At 41.8% G+C, this 19,845-nt stretch overlaps 1 protein-coding gene across 2 annotated transcripts in view; it reads right to left on the bottom strand.

The window, feature by feature from the left end:
- Positions 1-18,453, bottom strand: part of PYGL (glycogen phosphorylase L) — a 45,396-nt gene extending 26,943 nt beyond the window's left edge. The window contains exons 1-6 of one of the 2 annotated variants that reach the window (XM_070942999.1): positions 18,386-18,453; positions 10,385-10,645; positions 7,756-7,857; positions 4,581-4,659; positions 3,484-3,587; positions 1,123-1,254 (exon numbers count right to left, since the gene is read on the bottom strand). In XM_070942999.1, coding sequence (XP_070799100.1) covers positions 1,123-1,254; positions 3,484-3,587; positions 4,581-4,659; positions 7,756-7,857; positions 10,385-10,627 — 660 coding nt within the window. In that variant the 5' untranslated portion in view covers positions 10,628-10,645; positions 18,386-18,453. Of the gene's footprint in view, positions 1-1,122; positions 1,255-3,483; positions 3,588-4,580; positions 4,660-6,402; positions 6,506-7,755; positions 7,858-10,384; positions 10,646-18,385 lie in introns of those variants that run through there. The other variant, XM_070943008.1, reaches the window with a different exon arrangement.
- Between the last annotated feature and the right edge of the window lie 1,392 nt (positions 18,454-19,845).

Genomic DNA, 19,845 nt, shown 5'->3' with positions numbered 1-19,845 from the left:
GTCCTCTCTTGACTTGCTCCCAAACTTTCCTTGCTGTTTTCCTACAGTTCCTTCCAGTTATGGTTGCCTTGTGACTTCTGTGGATGTGAGAATCACTATCTTACAGGATGCCCCTATGCTACAAAATATAATTGTCATTTCAATGTATATTTGCCACCACAGCAAAAAAAAAAAAAAAAAAAAAAAAAAAAAAAAAGACCAAAAACAGGCAAAGTTTATTCTAAGCCAGAGATCCCCACGTCCTTATTAGGAACTGGACCACACAGCTGGAAGTGAGCAGTGGGCAAACAAGCTTCATCTGTATTTGCAGCTGCTCCCCAGAGCTAGCATCACCGCCTCAGCTCCATCTCAGCTCATTAGGCATCAGATTCTCATTGGAGTGCAAACCCTACTGTGTAAACTGTGCATGCGAGGGATCTAGGCTTCGTGCTCTTCCTCCCCACCCATCTGTCCATGGAAAAATTGTCTTCCACAAAAACAGTCCCCAGTGGCAAAAAGAATGGGGACCACTGTTCTAAGCTACTTAAGCATTTTAATGAAGTGGTATATGGATTTTAAACCAAAACTACTACTACTACTACTACTACTACTACTACTACTACTACTACTAATAATAATAATAATAATAATAATAACAACAACAACAACTTTATTGTCATTGTACATGTATACACAGTATACCCATACAATGAAATTCACTTAACACCCAAAGACCAGGTCCAACACACATAACAATCCCCAAACACACTCCCACCCACTGCAATTCTCCACCCCTGAACCACCCAAACATCCACACAACAGACCAAGTAATAGTGTCCAACAGCTCACTGATGGTGGCCCTTTAGTTCATTGTTGAGTGCAATTATAGCTCTGGGATAAAAACTATTCAGAAAACGTGTACCTACCCCCCACTTAGGTTTTGTGGTGCATTTAGATACTAATCTTATGTACACAAAGAATTTGGGCCACCAGGCATGATTCTCCTCTACAATCTGGCTGCACAGTAGAATTATCTGCTTAAGATCGCACAATTAAGCTTGATGGTTGCAGAGAACATTTGAAATTCTCCCACCCCACAACTATCATGACTGAAATATACTTCCCTTCTCCAAGAGGCATTACCTGAGTATCAACCCATCTCACACCAGTCTGTGTATTCTCCACTCTTCCATAAAAATGAATAGGAAGCATGTACTCTGGACGAGCCTTCTCCCAGGGGTTTCCATGTCTTAGCCAATCATCAGCTTCTTCCACCTGCAATGAGAAAAAGCCAAGCATTAGTAAGATACTTCAAGCTATGCAGGACAAGAAGAAATGAGTCCATTGGTCTTTATTTGTCTTCTAGATCATTTGCAGCCATATCTTTTCATTGACATGATCAGGGATGGAACTTGTATATGGAAAGCACAAATTTCCCATTTCAATCACTGGCTCTTCTTTTATGTACACTGAAAGCATATAAACCAAGACAAATTCCTTGTGTGTCCAGTCGCACTTAGCCAACAAAAAATTCTATTCTATTCTATTCTATTCTATTCTATTCTATTCTATTCTATTCTATTCTATTCTATTCTATCCTATCCTATCCTATCCTATCCTATCCTATCCTATCCTATCCTATCCTATCCTATCCTATTTTAAACTCTCTTCAACAGCTCATTATTCTCATTATCATAGCTCATTATCATAATTGGCACTCATGAGTTGAATATCGATGTACAAAGAAAACAGAATTCTCCTCTCCTTGCTCAAGAACAGATAATTTCATTTTCTCTTTGCACTGAGAATCTCACTACTGTACATTAATGATCCAACAGAACTTCCTGTCTGTCACCTGAAGAAAGTTCTCACTGAATCAAGAATTAGCCAATGCATGCTATGTTGTAATCCTTTCACCTAAACCCCAGTGATCTGCTTGTCAACTTATTGCTTATTTATTTTTTGTTAATCATTATCTTAACCCAACTCCTTCGAAGTCTTTGAAAGAAAGACAGAGCACAAATCTAACCATTTACAGGTTTCCCTCTTTTATTTGCACAGTCTAGGAATTCAGACTTTACTGTAAATGTTCACTCTTTTCTATATAGTTCTTTGAATAAATATATTCCTTAAATGAACAAAAGTAGAGCAGGAAATGAATTTGGCTGCAGTATGATGGCATTTGGCATTTTTAATCAAAATATATACAACAGTTTACAAATCTATCTTACAACAGAAAGCCAAGATAAATTCCACCATAAAAAGAATCTAAAGAAAACTCACACAACCAAATACAGCACCAAATAATAAAAATATGCTACCAAAGGCCAGTTAGATAAAAATTTCAACTTCATTCCAACATGTTGACATTTTATAACTACTTCCAGTGACAAAATGAAGGTATTTATAACATCCCTGAAGGTACTTAGATACTAGACTGGATATTCTCTAAACTAGTACAATTTATTCCTTAGGCGTTTTATTAACCTGCAGTTCTTAATTAGATCTTTGATGGTCAAGATGGGTGCAACTGCATTCATTCCCTCTTGTTATATGAAGAGGTTCATATAGGCCTCTTGAATTCTTTGATTTCGGAAACTCCTGAACCTTTAGAGCAGGGGTGAAATCCAGCAGGTTCTAACAGGTTCTGGAGAACCGGTAGCGGAAATTTTGAGTAGTTCGGAGAACCAGCAAATACCACCTCTGGCTGGCCTCCGAGTGGGGTAGGAATGGAGATTTTGCAATATCCTTGCCCCAGGAGTGGGGAGGAAATGGGGATTTTGCAGTATTCTTCCCCTGGAATGGGATGGGAATGGAGATTTTGCAGTATCCTTCCCCTGCCACGCCCACCAAGCCCGGTAGTAAAAAAAATTGGATTTCACCACTGCTTAGGAGTATACCATACAGAACACTTCATGCAACAGAACAAACAGAATGATTTCGTTTACTTATGTGTAAAGCCCTTGCACATATTTTGCTGCTTTTAAACCAAAATCTTGCTTAAGATTTTACCATTGTTGAGATGGCCATTTTTATCCACCCTTCATTTAAGATTTGCATCTTATGTTTTTATGCTTAATATGGATTTTTATATTTTATATATGGTTTTTATCTAATTGTTGTGTGCCACCTCGAGTCACTTTTGATGAGATTGGCATCTATATAAATTTGATTAATAAAAAATACATAAAATCATCTTGGAGACCCCGTCTTGAATTAAGCATGAAAGCTGAATGGCGACTTTGGGCCAGTCCCTCTCTCTCTCATCCCAACACACCTAACAGGATTGTTGCTATATGAAAAATAGAAGGAGGAAGGAGTATTAGGTATTTGCTGCCTTGAGTTCTTTATAAAAATAATAAAAGTGGGATGAAGTAAATAAAAATAAAAAGACCCAGGAAAATATGTATTTCTGTAATCTCCATGTGTCATAAAATAGTCTTCTTGTCCAGCATTTGGAGTGATAATGTTGGATGGGAAGCACCTCCAATTGTTCGTAGTTACCTGCCATCCTTCTCTGATCTTCTGGTTGAAAATGCCATACTCGTAGCGTATTCCATAACCGTAGGCTGCAAGGCCAAGGGTGGCCATTGAATCAAGGAAGCAAGCTATGGGAGGGAAACAAAATTGGGTTCAGCTCCTTGGGCAGCATCCACCACACCTCAACACAGTTTCATTCAACCAAGGATTTAGGGAAGAAAGTTGCTGAAGGGGAAGAAGTTAGAATCTTCCACCATACACACTTTTCACTGCTTTATTAAAAACTTTAAAACAGGGCCCAGAGAAGGCATACCCGGAGGGCATCATTTTGCCTAAGTGGCATGTTAGATGTTTAAAGAGCCTTGGTGGCGCAGCAGACTAAAGCACTGTTAAGTAACACCAGCTGCCTGCAATTACTGCAAGTTCAAATCTCACCAGGCTCAAGGTTGACTCAGCCTTCCATCCTTCCGAGGTAGGTAAAATGAGGACTTGGTTTGTGGGGGCAATAAGCTGACTTTGTATAAAAAAGAACATCGCTTGGGGGGGGGGGGCCGAAAGCCCTACTAAGCAGGTATATACAAAAGTATGAAGGCTATTGCTTAACGCATTGTAAGCCGCCCTGAGTCTCCGGAAAAGGGCGGCATATAAATAGAACCAATAAATGTATAAATAAATACTTGAAAAATGGGTAGGGCTAAAACAAGGAAAATGGGCAGGGCCAAGACAAAACTGAGTACAAGAGAAAGAGAGGAGAGGGAGGGAGGGAGGGAGAGAGAGAAAGAGAGGAGAGGAGAGGGAGGGAGGGAGGGAGGGAGGGAGAGAGAGAGAGAGAGAGAGAGAGAGAGATCATTATACATTTTAGTCCTTCTTTCCAAAAGCATTACAATCACTCAAACGGAATACTATTTCCAGATTTGGATGACAAGTAGAGAAGGAGGCCATCATAAATGCATCATGGGAGTCATGAAACCCACAAATGGCTTGGCTTGTCCATCCCTACTGCAGTCTTAATTTGACTTTAAAGGAAGAGCAAAAGAAGGGACAGGTTGTCAATAGGCCATTGCTACATCCTAGCAATGATGTGTATGCAATGTATGTATGTTTATGCAATGACTGCTTACCTGCCAGCCTGCCAAGACCTCCATTGCCCAGACCAGCATCTTCTTCAATCTCTTCCAGCTCTTCTATGTCCAGCCCTAGCTAAAAAAAACCATACAGAGACAAATGGAATCCAATCAAAATTGTGCTTGGGTGTTAAAAAGTCAGAGAGGGATGGAAGAGCTGCTATAAATATAGTATATACCCATGATGGCGAACCTTTGGCACACGTGCCAAAAGTGGCACACAGAGGCCTCTCTGCTGGCACGCGTGCCGTCGCCCCAGGTCAGATCTCCATAGCGTTCCTTTCGTTAGCTTCTGTTCCCCTTTAAACGACGAAACAGAAGCTCGCAAAAGAAAAAGATCTTACCTCTTGCTGTGCTGCCGGTGTTGGGATGCCCTGCCTCCCCCCGTCCAGCTGATCTTTGGGTCTCTGCTGCACATGTGTGCATGACCATGCACATGTTTGTGTGTACGCATGCACCTTTCGGTTTGGGCATGCACAGTTTAGGCCAGTGATGGCTAACCTTTTTGCCATCCCATGTCAAAAGCAGGGGGAGTGCGGGGTGGTCATGCACCTGCGTGCCCACACCGATAATTCTATGCCACCTGCCCCCCCTGTGTATGCGCGTGACCCCCCCATGCTCCCCCTGTTTTTGGCATGTGATGGCACAGTGGACCCGGTAGGCCTGTTTTTCACCCTCCCCAGGCGCCAGAGGCTTTCTAGGAGCCTGGGGAGGGCAAAAACAGCCTTCCCCACGCCCCCGGAGGTACTCCGGAGGCTGGAAACAGCCCATTTGCTGACTTCCAGTGGGCTCAGAAGGCCCGAAAATCAGCTGGCCAGCATGCGCATGCATGCTGAAGCTGAGCTAGGGCAACACTCGCGTGCCCACCAATATGGCTCTGCGTGCCACCTGTGGCATGCGTGCCATAGGTTCGCCATCACGGGTTTAGGCACTCGGTGTCTAAAAGGTTCACCATCACTGGTATATACTATACACTGTACTACTATAAATACAGTTTCAACATTTAATAAATAAAAATAAAAAATATGAGAAAGGCTTTTGCCATTAAGATTGTCCAAGCTTGCTCAATTTTTCATAGCATCAGGTTCAGAGATCTGCACAGTGGTTCTGAAGGAATTCACCACAGTTGGCTAGAATTAAAATGGGAAAATGCTTGAAAGAAAAAAGCAGTTTTACTGTGGATTAGTCAAATTTCTGCAAGGCAATCTAGCTTAACTGCATGTATCTCTTGCATATTTCCAAAGTTTCCTTCTGAACATTGCTTCATATAGTGGTTCATTACAAATAACGGAATTCACTCCAGAGTGCATTCAAACAGAAAAAGAAAAAAAGAAAGGAAATGTAGACTGGATTTAATCCTTCAACAGATCTACAAAAAAATGAGGACATCTGCAAAATCAAAAGAAGTGCTCAGAATTAATTAGGTTCATGATAAAAGAAGAACCAAAGTATGGTACCAATTTGCAACATATATTGCCCTATGTGAGCTAGGAAGAGTTTCCACTTAGAGAAAGTCAAGCTCATTTACCCTCAATTTAAAGAAAAGTAGTCATTTCCCCAGAAGGCCTTATTGCAGAAATACTCTATAAACCACAGTATCCTCTTTGGCTATTTGGTAACCAAGACAAGTTCACATAACTGACTTGCTATGAACATGGGGTCGTATCTTTTTTCTGGCTACCCTGGAGGCATGAACAAAAAGCCTGCAAGCCTGCGTAGATTTCTTTCGCGTGGAATGTTAGATTCTACACAGCAAGCATTGTAACAATGCTGTTATTAAAAAACACTCTCATACACAAGATCACAGAAAACATTATACCTTTTAGAGCAGGGGTAGATCATATTCTGATAGCCAGGTTTACAGCTAACATTTTAGGGAGGCGGTGTTGTGGCTCTGTTACCGGAGCCTGTGTCATCGTCAGGAGAAGACTCCGAGAGTGAAGGGAAGGAGTTGGCAAGGCCTCCCTCTCCAGGACCCTCCTCTCTGGCAATGCCTTCAGTGTCCGCCGAAGGGCAAGAGATAGGGCCAGGGCCAAGCACGTCCACGCAGCCACAGATGGACAGTGATGAGGGTAATGAGTCTTGGCTGGACCCACGCCAGTGTCACAGAGATAAGCGCGCGCAACAGAAGAAAGGGCGTGCCCGAGATTAGGCTGAGTCACTGGACCACACCCCACAGGATATAGAAGGGAGCGTGGTGGCCAGTCAAACCTTGTGACGAACAAAGCTGAAAGCTTCCACGCCATTCTGCATTGCTGGACTTTTGCTTTAAGACGGGGTTATCTCTGGACTTGATTGTAATTATTGAGCTGCTTTCCTTTGATGTATCAGAAGTGGGGAGAAGTTATCTCTCCTCTTTGTAAATAATAAATTCTTGGCAGGCAGCCACTAGGTTGTTGCCAAGTTCCGTTATCATAAGGAAAAGGATTTTGCCGGCTGGTTTGGTCTTTAACTCCTGAACGTCTGTTGGTGTGTGTGCGTGGGGTTGGGGACAGAACATGCGGAGGAATCTTTTTTTGAAGAGTAATTTTTTAGAGAACCGAAAATAGCATTGCCTCTGTTTTATAGGCCCACTCTAGAATTAACACTGGATTTCTCATTTGTTTCCCAAGTGAAAATGACAGGAAATTTTGCTAGCAGTTTTCAGTAATCGTGGCTGGTGGTATCTGAGGGCCACAAAAAGAGGACCTAGAAGCCACATGCTAAGGAAAGAGGATGCCCAACCCTGCCTTAGAGTTGTTAAGAGAGGCTCCAAGGTACGTAAAGTGATACAAATGAAAAAATAAGTACCTCCCTCCCCAAAATCTGAGCAACATTTGCTCCGATTTAAACTTCAGTGCCCACACACGATTGCATTTCCTGCAACGAGCAGAATCCAGCTTTGGTAGAAATTTTTGAAGAGGACACAGTTCCAACGTGGGAAAAATTAGATCTTAAGTGGGAAAGCTATGGAGAAGACATTATTGAATTTCAACCAGGGGTGGGTTCCAAATCCCATTGCTACCAGTTTGCACACGTGCGCACTTGTGTGCATGCACAGCACTTCTGCGCAGAAGCGTCCAGGTGGAGCTTCCCGCCACTGCTGCTACCGGTTCGCCAGAATAGGTAGTTTATCAGAGACAGCCTTCCTTGCACCTTCAAAAGGACATGACTGGCAGCTTTCTTTCTTTACCTGATAAATTGCCTCATCACAGGCATTCTGTAGTCCTAGGTTGATCATGGTATTTTGCAAAGTCCGGCCCATGTAAAATTCCAAGGAAAGGTAGTAGATTCTCTGGGAGAAAAAAAAAACAGTATATAATAATATCTCACTCAGCCTAGAACTCCTGATTCCATGACTGCAACCTATCCACATTTGGAGGAACCTAAAGAGAAGCTCCTCCAACAAGCCAAAAAACAAACAAACCCACCAATGGAACAACGCCTTGGAATGATCTCAATCAATGGAACCCCAAGTCAAAGGAATGCAGAGCATCTCCGGGCCCATATATCAGGGTGCAAAACCTTTTCAGAGGCCAAGTTTCTAAGTTTCACTCAGCTACTAAGTGGCATGCTAGTTAGAGGTCTTCACTAAAAACAATAGTCTATATGGCTGAGACAGTATTTGAATTGCAATTCAATGTAATCAATATGCAATCTAGTTAATATGATTATAGCCATGATTTCTTCCTTTGTTGTATTAACTATTACATGCAATAATTATCTAATAAGCTCTGGAGTCTCTGAGGGTTGCAGCTTTCAAGGTCTAGAAGAAGCCCTGGAAAGGCTCAGGCAGCAGATTATGGGGAATAGTCTTCTCATCCAGAAGCTCTGCAGAACCATTGATATTGAAGTACAGTAGTTAGCACTGGGCTAGATTAGTAAGTAGTAAGATAGTACAGGTGGGTTTCTATGCTCCTGGGTATATTTCAGAATTTTTATGATCCACTTGTGGACTTGCTTTTTTTGTTTCTAGGACGGGTACAAAGAACGCTGAACTTGGTGGACCTTATCTAGAAAGGACACCGATTCACTTGAAGGACTATTGTGAAATCGGCTCAAACTCACCTTTGGCCCAGATGATTCTACACCACTTTCAAGGATTAGTCTAGCAAAACCAAATGCAATTCATTCATTGCCAGCGGTGTGCGGAGTACTCCGAAAGTATTTCCCCCGCTAGCTTTGCTTTTTCACTGTTTAGTAAGCAAACTTTTTTTTAAAAAAAATCATCTCAGAGCCAAACACCTAACGGTAATCTTGCTGTTATAGATTTGGCTGGCCTAACTGAAGTAAATAAAGGAGCCAGGCCAGGCCCTTTAACAAATACAAGGTTTGATTAAACTTAATTTACTCAAATGTGTGCTTTTTTTTTTTTTTTTTTGATGTCCTGAACATTCAGTTCAAAGATGACAGATGAAAGACAAGGATGAGCATTTCCTTGCATCCCCCAATATAGATTTGGAAATAAAAGAAGGAAGTTGCCCTCCCCACAAAACCAAAGTGAATTTCCCTCCCCCCAAAAATCTTACCGTAGTTCCACACAGTATGTGACATAATCTCACCCCATTTCCTTTATTGCTTTAACCATTTTTAACTTCAGTCCTCCCAGAACCTATTGTTTGACTCCACCAGTATATTGTTCGGCTCTATATTAGGAACTAGGAGAGTACAGAATCAATTCAAAATCTGCATTTTAATTCTGAGAGTAAGTTTGCTGAAGCTAATTTTAAATACACATTTTCTCTGATTCACTGGGCTGTTATCTATGTATACCTGCTGTATTGTACCGTATGTACATTGGCTCTCCTTGAATTTCACTAATTATAGAAAGAGTGACATCGACACTTAAATCGGATGCAAAAGGAGCAACTTTCCTGCCTGCATCAGAAACACTTATTTTCTTTTCTGGCATATTTATAAATAAATTATGACAAAGGATACATTCCTGCTTTATTTTTTTTTTCTTCCAGGTATGCCAGTGTTTTTTGTGTGAAGTAATAACACATGTTATTTGTTTTGAATGATGAATTCCTTTGATCATTTAGGCAGGAAGGAGGGGGAGGAATCTTAAGAGTAACCGTGTTCTTTATTTCGCAGTTGAACAGACAAGGAATTTTTATGTACATGGGGATCTCATTTAACCAGATTGAGTTCAACTAATATAATTAAACAAACAAGCAAACAAATAAATAAATAAAACAGGCACTTGCACTAGCCGGATAGGTATTTCTAAGAAGAAATTACAAGACATGGCTTGTTCTTCTCCCTCCCCCCCAAAAAATGCCATTCAAACATATACTGTCTCTGAATGTGAGTCTTTTTCTAGTTACCATCCTCTGCAGTTACCCTCACCTCCAATTGAGATGAGACTACAACTCCCAGAATTCCTGGCCAATAGGGCCAAAGCTGCAAGCCGTTTTCAGTTGTAAACCCACTACACTGAAGAGACCGCAGGCTAATATCTTTTTTAAAAAAATCTTCTAATCTGGTGGACATCGGATATTTGAAACATGACTGATACATTGATTCTGTCTTGTATGAAGAACGCTTTTTTTTTTCTTTCCCAAAGCTTGGGAAGGATAATGCTTCCTTGCCTTCTCCAACTCTCATTTAAAATCTCATTTTATTGGTTTGGGTCAAGGTTCTTTTTCATTCTAAATGTCAACAGAGAGAACTCATACTGTCATTCATGGAACATGTGCTGCCTCAGAGTCCCATAGAACATTTTCCATGCTGAATGAAGACTTACATAAAATGCTTGACCATTTAAGCTAACCAATGAATTTTTAGCTTCCCAATCTCTCCCACTTTATTTGTCTCACCTTGGGGTCCTTTTCATAGTAGTATTGCTGGGTGCGGATCCACCTGCCCACCAGGTGATCCCGTACAGTGTGGGCCAGGGCAAAGTAGTAGTCCCGAGGGGTGGCCACATTGCGGTCCTTAACAAGGGTAAAATGTAGATGTCGGTTAAAGCCCTTTTTCAGCTCAGCCACATTCTCCACTCCAACAATGCCACGAATGCTGATCTGTTTACGCTTCTCCTGGTCGGTGAGGGGCCGAGACATGGCTGCCAAGGCTGTGATCTGGAGAAACAGAGCAGAAAGATTTTAATTTGATCTGCTTTCAGCACCAACAGAGCACTGACCTCTGCGTCCTGCAGCCAGCTTCTCTCCTCCTCTCTTTGGGACTAGGTTCTGCTTGAAGGGAGGAGTTTAATGCCAACAGTGTCCAGTTTTAAGCAGGCCTCCAAAGCTGAATCACAACCTCTCTCCAAAGAGGTAGGTGTGTGTGTGTGTGTGTGTGTGTGTGTGTGTGTGTGTGTGTGAGAGAGAGAGAGAGAGAGAGAGAGAGAGAGAGAGATAGACAGACAGACAGACAGACAGACAGACACAGAGAGAGAGAGAGACAGAGAGATCCGCAGCCAGACTCAAATGCATTAAGTTGGGTCCAACTCAGATTATCTAATTCTTCATATTATATTAGAAATGCAAATAAAACCACATTTAAAGAAATGCCTCCAAAGAAACTTGCCACATCTGAATGCTGGCCCTATTCAAAGAGTGCAAGAGAGGCAAAAAGAAGAATCCTGAATTCTGACTACGGAGAGATTGTAGGACAGAAAGGGAACAGAGAAAAGATCTGATTTCTTTGTTTTCTGGCGTTTAATCAAGAGACAGCTTACATAGGGAGAGCCAACACTTCAGCTAAAATGTTAAACTGGGTGTAATTTACTAGGAAGAGATCCGTTTTAGTCTGTGGTGGCCAATAATCAGGAGGAAAATTGAAAGCTGAAAAGGTGCCTTTTCAGTCTAATATATTTTGTTAAAAGGCATAAGGTTTTGTCAGCTGCATCACATTTCATCAGAAGTATAGAATGGCTAAACTGATGGGAAGTTATATACATTGAAGTGAGGGAGGGGAAGACAAAGTGGTTATACCAGTGCAAGTTAAACACAGGTGACAGATTACAAATACCACATTTTCCAAGCCATTGGGAAATGTTTGTTAACACTTTCTTAGTGATATGTGCAAGTTCAATAACGATAATGCAACGCAGCTAGATCAATTCCCAGGAAGGTCCTAATAAACAGGTTAACACCCCAAATCAAGGGTTCTTAAATTTTTTGTGCCATGGACTCCTTTGAGATTCTGATGAAAGCTAAGGTTCCTTTCCCAGAAGTATATATTTAAATGCATAAAATATCAGGGCATTTTCTTCTCCTAAGACATTGCATTACAGATCTCAATATCTCTTTGGGGAAAAAGAAACTTTTAAGAGCAAAATCAAGCATGAGACTGCAGAACTCTCATACATCAATGTTTATGCTTTTGAAAAAAAAATATGTTAGTCTAAAAAATGCTACAAGTATCCCAACTTTGATTGAAACATACATTCATTTTGTTGTCTGGTATGGGGCAACACTATCGCAGCATAAACACCACAAGAGGCACAATTCAATTACTGAAAGGGCATCCCAGCCAAGAGAGGTGTGTTATTTAATTGTAGATTTTCCTTTTCCAATGTGATGCCCTCCAAATATGTTGTACTACAACACCAGTGGTGGGATTCAGCCAGTTCGCACCACTTCGGGAGAACCGGTTGTTAACTTTCTGAGCAGTTTGCAAACTGGTTGTTGGAAGAAATCATTAGGGCAGAGAACCAGTTGTTAAATTACCTGAATCCCACCACTGGCCATATCCCTTAGTCACCAAGGGAAGTGACTCATCCTTTCTGCCAAATATTAAGCCTAGGTCTTTTCCAATCCTCATGCTCTAAGGCCAAGCAAATCCAGAATCTGTTTTGAATTTTTAAGATATTAATTTCTACATTAGATGAGATGATACGATGTATTTGTGGCTATGCCATGGATGCAAAAATATCCAGCGTTGGATGCAAGGCTTTTGCAGAAGGAAAAAAAATATCACTAAGTAGTAGGAGTTTATGTTGCCAAGTATCATTCTATTGCCTTTATAATGGAATATCTTATACTGCAAATAAAACTTATGGTAATTAGAACCCATTTTGGATTAGTTGTCTAGATAAATTCTTAGGAAGGTGTACAGCTCCATACTATGCATATATCTACATAATTTACTCTCAAGTAAGAATACCACATTAGCATGACAATGTTTGCGTCGGAGATGCGTAAGATCTCCGACCTCCGTGTATTTTGCTGTGCCCTCAAGACCCTGTTGTTCCGCCAGGCCAGGCTATCAATGTAATGATTTTTAAATTGGGTGTTTTAAATTTTTGGGGTTTTAAATTTGAGCAGAAATTATTTAATAATTTTAATTATTTTTAACTGATGTCTGTCTTTGTGCTTTTAATAGGCTGTATACCGCCCTGAGTCCTTCAGGAGAAGGGCGGTATAGAAATAAAATTATTTATTTATTTATTTATTTATTTATTTATTTATTTATTTATTTATTTATTTAATATGCTAAATGCTATAACTCTATAGTAGATACACTTTTAGACTCTGCAATGAGCTACAAAGTTTTTTCGTGTCTGATTTATGGATATTATTATAATAACTAAAGAACATAATTAGACCATAATTTCAACAGTTTATCTAGTCAGTTCTTTGAGATGCTAACAGAAATGCTTCAGTTTGCTTAATAAAGCAAACTACCAGTTATTTTATCCAGAGGAGTTTTGTAATATTTATCCAAATCAAAATCAGTTCTTGCTTATCCATCTATCCACTTTTGAGGGTAAGTTTTAAACTCTTGATTTATGCCATTTCTTCCTTATTCTTTGAAAGATATAAGGGAACCCATTTGTTCAGCTGTTTTCAAACATTCGTATTAACATTTTAATTAAAACAAATACAATATGAAATAGCATTTCATTCCAAGCTTTGCCCAAACACAAACAATCCTGCACATGAGATCTTTCAAGATGATGCACTTACTCTTATCAAAAATTTATAGTAAACAACTGATTATGAATACTTATTTGAAAGGAAAATGACCCTATAATAAACATTCTTTCTCTCTCTCTCTGTGTGTGTATTTATGTGTGTATATAATATACATATACATATACATATACATATACATATACATATACATATACATATACATATACATATACATATATACACACACACACACCCTAGTTCTGGAGATTTTACCTTTCCAGCCACAAATGTGCTCATAAAACTCATTCATTTATCTGTTGGTATATATTCCAGAGGTGACCACTGAAAACAAACAAAACAAGAGCAAAAACTGGAGAGAATGAGAACAACAACAAAAATAATTAAATTAACTCAAAATAATTGTAATTGATTTAAATGCTACTATTTACAAATAAAGGCACCCATTAGTACTATTAGTGGATCTCCCATATGCAAATACAAAAACCATTTTCAAAAATTACTGTTGCAAACACATGCACACACAAGTACACACATATACAAGTGAAAGTAGGACTCTGCCTCAGATTTCTGAACTTGCTTTGTTGAAAGTTCCACTGAGTCCCATTGACTTTTAGTCCCTGTTAAGTTTACATAGACTTCGGCTGCTATGCAGGGAATGGATCCAGTTAGCTCAGTTTATTCCATTAGCGTGGAATCTGGGGAATAAATCTTTTGGGTATTTTGCTGGTTTACTTCTGTTTGCAACAACACTGGGTGAAAGAGTTTATTGTAAGATAAGGGAACCTATGCTTTACAATTAGATAGTAAGTGGCTCTTGCTTCCATGAACGCAGGCTTAGAACTTCCCTTTCTATTTAGTCATTATGGTATTCTTCATTATCAATCCTTACTCCTGACATGGGTAGAGACTGAGTGTCTGTAATGAAGAACTTTCTGTCCATGGATGCTTTCCACCAACAGACTTTTTCTTCTCTTTCAGTAATTTACATCTCCCCCTTCATTCTCCCTTTCAACAACACCTTTCTCCAGAACTGTATTCTCAGCAAAACTAAGAAGATCCATCTCTATCCACCCATCCAGCCCCATTTACAAGTAATTATGCAGAAAAATAACCTTGTCTACCTTTCAGGTATAAATACCGTATGTTTATATTTGATGACTGTTGGACTTTTGTCCAACAGGAGGAAAGAATTGCTCAACTCTTTTCATGTCCCTTTCTACTGTTTTGGATGAATAAGCGTACCAGGGTCCTTAATCCAAACCTTCCGCTTTCTTGTACATGACTTGACTATAAACTTGACTCATCTTTGTGCCTTTTGTGTAAATCTCTTCTGGTGTATTTATATTAGTACTGATCTTAATTGGGTCCCTACCTTCAGAACATTCCTTGACAGTTCAAAGGCTTGTTTTTTGGTCATGCTTTTTCTTCTGGAATGGATAAAACACAAAACAACCCTTCTCAAAAAGGTTGGAGATGGGGGTGGGAAGAAAGAGAATTTAATATAGCTGAAGGAATGCTATGATTCAAGAAGTTTTTTCCCCATTATGATTCTTTATGGAATAGTAGAAGAATGATAGGAAAGGAAGAAGGGAAAGGACCAAGACCTGAGAAGAAAGTTTGAGGTGTTGTTGCAAACTGTGGGATGTTCTGGATGGAAGGGGATGTGAGGTGATGAGGTTGGTTGAAAAAGAGACAGTCAGCTGCAGTGAAGAATCCAGTTCCAAACACACAAAAAGCTCTCTCTTGTTCTCTCCCTGAGAAAGGCCATTCCAAATAATCCTAACCATTAGTGAGGGTATTTTCTCCATAATTTATTTATACATAATATTTCTATAACCATCTGCTCCTAGGTTAAATAGAAAATTAACTTATTCGTGCTCCCTGAGATGTTCTTCATGGTATTAAAAAAGTCTATCACTTTAATATGGACAGCTTAGCTAATAAAAATGATAAGTGCTGCTAAAACTGTGCAGCCACAAAGGCCGTACAAGCCAAAAGCATTTCCTTGCAAGGAATCATCTTTCATAAAAAAAAAAAAAAAAAAGAAAACAGGAGAGTGGCAATGGGAAGGACCAGTGGTGGGATTCAGCCAGTTCGCACCACTTCGGGAGAACCAGTTGTTGACTTTCTGAGCAGTTTGGTGAATTGGTTGTTGGAAGAAATCATTAGGGCAGAGAACCGGTTGTTAAATTATTTGAATCCCACCACTGTACAACACCCTTCATCTCCAACTACCATGAGCAGTAATGATAAAAGTTGCTAAAAATGTAAAAACTGGGGGAAAAAGAACAACCCAACAATTTCAAAGCTGATTTGCAAATATATGACATACAACAAAACCAGCAGAAGTTTTAGATTTGAAAAATTTAGATTACAACTAGTTTGACCAGTTTATGGATCAGGGCCGCCTCTGGCATAAGGAACCCAGCAGAAACACAGTACAGGTAGTCCTTGACTTGCGACCACAACTGAGCCCAAAATTTCTGTTGTTAAGACAGACATTTGTTAAGTGAGTTTTGCCCCATTTTACAACCTTCTTTGCCACAGTTGTTAAGTGAATCACTACAGTTCATAAGTTAGTAAACCAGTTGTTAAGCGAATCTGGCTTCCCCATTGACTTTGCTTATCAGAAGGTCGTAAAAGGTGATCACATGACCTTGGGTCACAACAAAGGTCCTAAATATGACCCAGTTGCCCACTATCTGAATGTTGATTACATAATCATTGAGATGCTGCAAAGGTCATAACTATGAAAAACGGTCATAAATCACATTTTACAGTGCTGTTGTAACTTTGAACGGTCACTAAATGAGCTGTTGTAAGTTGAGGACTACCTGTATGTTCTCTCTGAGCCTAAGTGGCACAGTGGTTAGAGTGTAGTCCTGCAGGCTACTTCTGCTGACTACCAGCTGACTGCAATTTGGCAGTTCAAATCTCACCAGGCTCCAGGTTGACTCAGCCTTCCATCCTTCTGAGGTGGGCAAAATGAGGACCCAGGTTGTTGGGGGGCGAAATACCTTGTTTCCCCAAAAATAAGACCCTGTCTTATATTTTTTTGAACCCTGAAATAAGCGCTTGCCGCTATTGCCATGCACTCAAATGCCCAATTGGGCTTATTATCAGGGGATGTCTTATTTTGGGGGAAACAGAGTACTGACTCTGTAAACCGCTTAGAGAGGGCTGTAAAAGCCCTGTAAAGCAGTATATAAGCCTAAGTGCTATTGCTATATATTCAGAAAGAACATTTTTTTTTTGCCCAATTCAATTGGGAATGTAGCCATATAGCCCATATCACCAGTTATATCTACAAAAGAAGATTAAGCTGAGTACTTCAAAGCCTAGAACAGTTTTTCTCAACTTTTCTCAACTCACCTTAAGATATCTTGCCTTTAATTCCCAGAATTCAGCCTACTGTTAACATTCACACATGTTAAAGTGAGCAGAGTTGAGAAACACTGCCTTAGAACATTCACACAACATACCAAGCCTGCTTAGTTTTAACTTTACTTTGATTCTTCACAACTCTGTGGGCTGGTCATCTTAACTGATGATTTGGGGCATTTGTTCACCCAGAAAATGAATTAGAAAAGTCCCTTCCACTGGGTTCAATGAGATTTATTGCCCAGCAAAGATATTTGTCTGGAAAACACCACTTTGGATTGAATCCTAGGCAAAAGCTATTTATACTTTACATGTCTCTCTTCCAGAAGCTAAAAGCGGTGCACGTAATTTCTTCCTTCACATTTTGTACTGTACACCCAGGGGTGAAATTCAAATTTTTTCCCCTACCAGTTCTGTGGGTGTGGCAGGGGAAGGATATTGCAAAATCTCCATTCCCACCCCACTCTGGGACCAGCCAGAGGTGGTACTTGCCGGTTCTCCTAACTACTCAAAATTTCCGCTACCACTTCTCCAGAACCTGTTAGAACCTGCTGGATTTCACCCGTGTACACCTATAACATCTGGTGCGCCAGGGAACTGCCCCATAAACAGATGGGAATTTGAACTCAGTTCTCCCCAATCCTAGAGCAATAGTACAACAGAGGTCTCAAATGCCACTAAGACATAATTTATTTCACCACATTCTTCTATATAGGGCAGAACTTGGTGGATATGCTCAAACTAAACCACCAAACCTGGTTGGAAAAAGCACAACCCCATCAGTTCCCACCTTTTGACCCAAGACAAAAGCAAACACCTTAGGGACTAGCTTCTATTGCCAAAGAGCGTTTTTCACTTTCTTCCTGCAGAGGTTGTGGGCGTTGCACGGTCGTTATTTACCTGTCACTTTTTGTGCAGCGATTTTCCTACTCGCTGACTTCCACCTGGAGGAGGAGGAGGAGGAGGAGGAGGAGGAGGCAGTGTAGAAAGGGGGCAGAGCTGGGGTGAAATCCAGCAGGTTCTGACAGGTTCTAGAGAACAGGTAGCGGAAATTTTAAGCAGTTCGGAGAACCAGCAAATACCCCCTCTGGCTGGCCCCAGAGTGAGGTGGGAATGGAGATTTTGCAATAACCTTCCCCCAGGAGTGGGGAGGGAATGGGGATTTTGCAGTATCCTTCCCCTGCCACGCCCACCAAGCCTCGCCCACAGAACCTGTAGTGGGGGGAAAAAATTAGATTTCATCCCTGGGGCAGAGCCTCCCTTCCTCTTCCATTGACGGGGCGAGAAAGGGGGCTGGGGTCGGGGGCCCAAGAAGCCCTTCCTTCCTGGCTTCCCCCCCCCCCCCACCTGCACTTCGCAAGAGAGATCGGGGGCTCTTTCCTCTGGCGCTCCGACGCTAGGTAACTACTCCCGAAGCCCTTCCGCGTTCCAGGAGCCACAGGGCGTGTCCCCAGACCCACCCTGCCTTGCGCCTTGTCCACGCAAGCCAAAAAGTCCACGGCAGGGCAAACACAGAGGCCGATCGGTGCTTAAAGAGCCAAGACACCCTCACTCTACCTGCTCTCGATCCTAGGACGGGGGGATCTCGTTCCTCCTCTCTTCGAGCTGGACTTAGCCGAAGTGGGTTTTCTTCCAGGAAAGGGGCAGACCCAAAGCCCTCTTTTTTATAGACTGCCATTCGTCGGGTTCCACGCCTGTCCGGAGCCTGGCACCGCCTCCTCATCGTTGGATGGGGAAGTTTTGCTTGCCCGCGGGGTGGGGCGAGGAAGGGAAGGGACGGGCGAGGCGAGGCGAGCTGGGCTGCCGGTAAAGGAAAGCGGGAGGTGGATTCGGTGCCTTGAAAAGGGCGTGATTCGGCCTGCCCGATGCGCGCTCAGCCGTCTGGCTTTCTCCTGGCTCCAGAGCTGGGCTTCTAGGGCCCGTTTTGGAAGACTGGCGTTTGCCCGAATTGGGAAGGCTGGCAGGATCTTCTTGCCATGTTCTGGAAGAAAAGCGCCGGGAGAAGACGTGACAGCGGAAATCAGAAGAGCTGAAGCCGAAGAAGCGTTTGGAAAGGAAAAGGCGGGAGTAAATGTAGCCTTGGGTAATAGGAGGATGAGGAGCGAGCCCTGCTGGCGAGGTGTAGTTCAGAGAGAGCGGTTCTTTTTTCCTCAAGGGCAAAGGAAGGTTGCGAGAAAAGAGAGGAACCGTCAAGGTAGTCGTCTATTCTAGGGAGATTCTCAATCATCCAGGTCATGGGTTTTTGTTTTTTTTTAAATTTGATTTATATGCCGCCCTTCTCCGGAGACTCAGGGCGGCTTACAATGCGTTAAGCAATAGCCTTCATACTTTTGTATATTTTATACAAAGTCAGCTTATTGCCCCCACAAACCGGGTCCTCATTTTACCTACCTTAGAAAGGATGGAAGGCTGAGTCAACCTTGAGCCTGGTGAGAATTGAACTCCCAGTAATTGCAGGCAGCTGGAAGCTAAATGCTACCTTTAACAGTAGCATTAATCTGCTGCTCCACTCAGGCTCCCAAAGGTGCTTTTTTTTCAAGAGGCAATTGGACTTTCTGGTTTTTCTTTGAAGACGTGTCGCTTCTCATCCAAGAAGCTTCTTCAGCTCTGACTGGATCAGGGGTGGGTTCTACCTACCTTTACTACCGGTTCGCTACGGGCCGCACGTGCAGAAGCTTCTGCTCATGTGTAGACTTCTGATGAAGTCGTGGTCAGTGGGTGGAGCCTCCCGCCGGTTGTACTACCGCAGTGATGGCTAACCTTTTTGCCATCGCGTGCCAGGAGAGGGGGGGTGGGGGAGGGACGTGCGCGCACGTGCCCACACGCATGCATGTGCAACCCCCCCCGCTCCTGGCACATGATGGCCTGGTAGGCCCGTTTTTCTTTCTTACCTGGTTCCAGATCCTCTCTATTTATCTGGGAAGGGCGAAAACAGCCTTTCCCACTCCCTTGGAGGCCCTATGGAGGCTGAAAGGGCCCATTTCCCAACTCCCGGTGGGACAGGAAGTGACCTTTTT

The sequence above is a fragment of the Pituophis catenifer genome, unplaced genomic scaffold (genome assembly GCF_029215685.1).
Source record: "Pituophis catenifer annectens isolate HBS135680 unplaced genomic scaffold, rPitCat1.0.hap2 SCAF_1, whole genome shotgun sequence".
NCBI classification, from domain to species: domain Eukaryota; kingdom Metazoa; phylum Chordata; class Lepidosauria; order Squamata; family Colubridae; genus Pituophis; species Pituophis catenifer.
The sequence above is the reverse complement of the archived record's forward strand: the minus strand, read 5'-3'. Positions and strand labels throughout refer to the sequence as shown.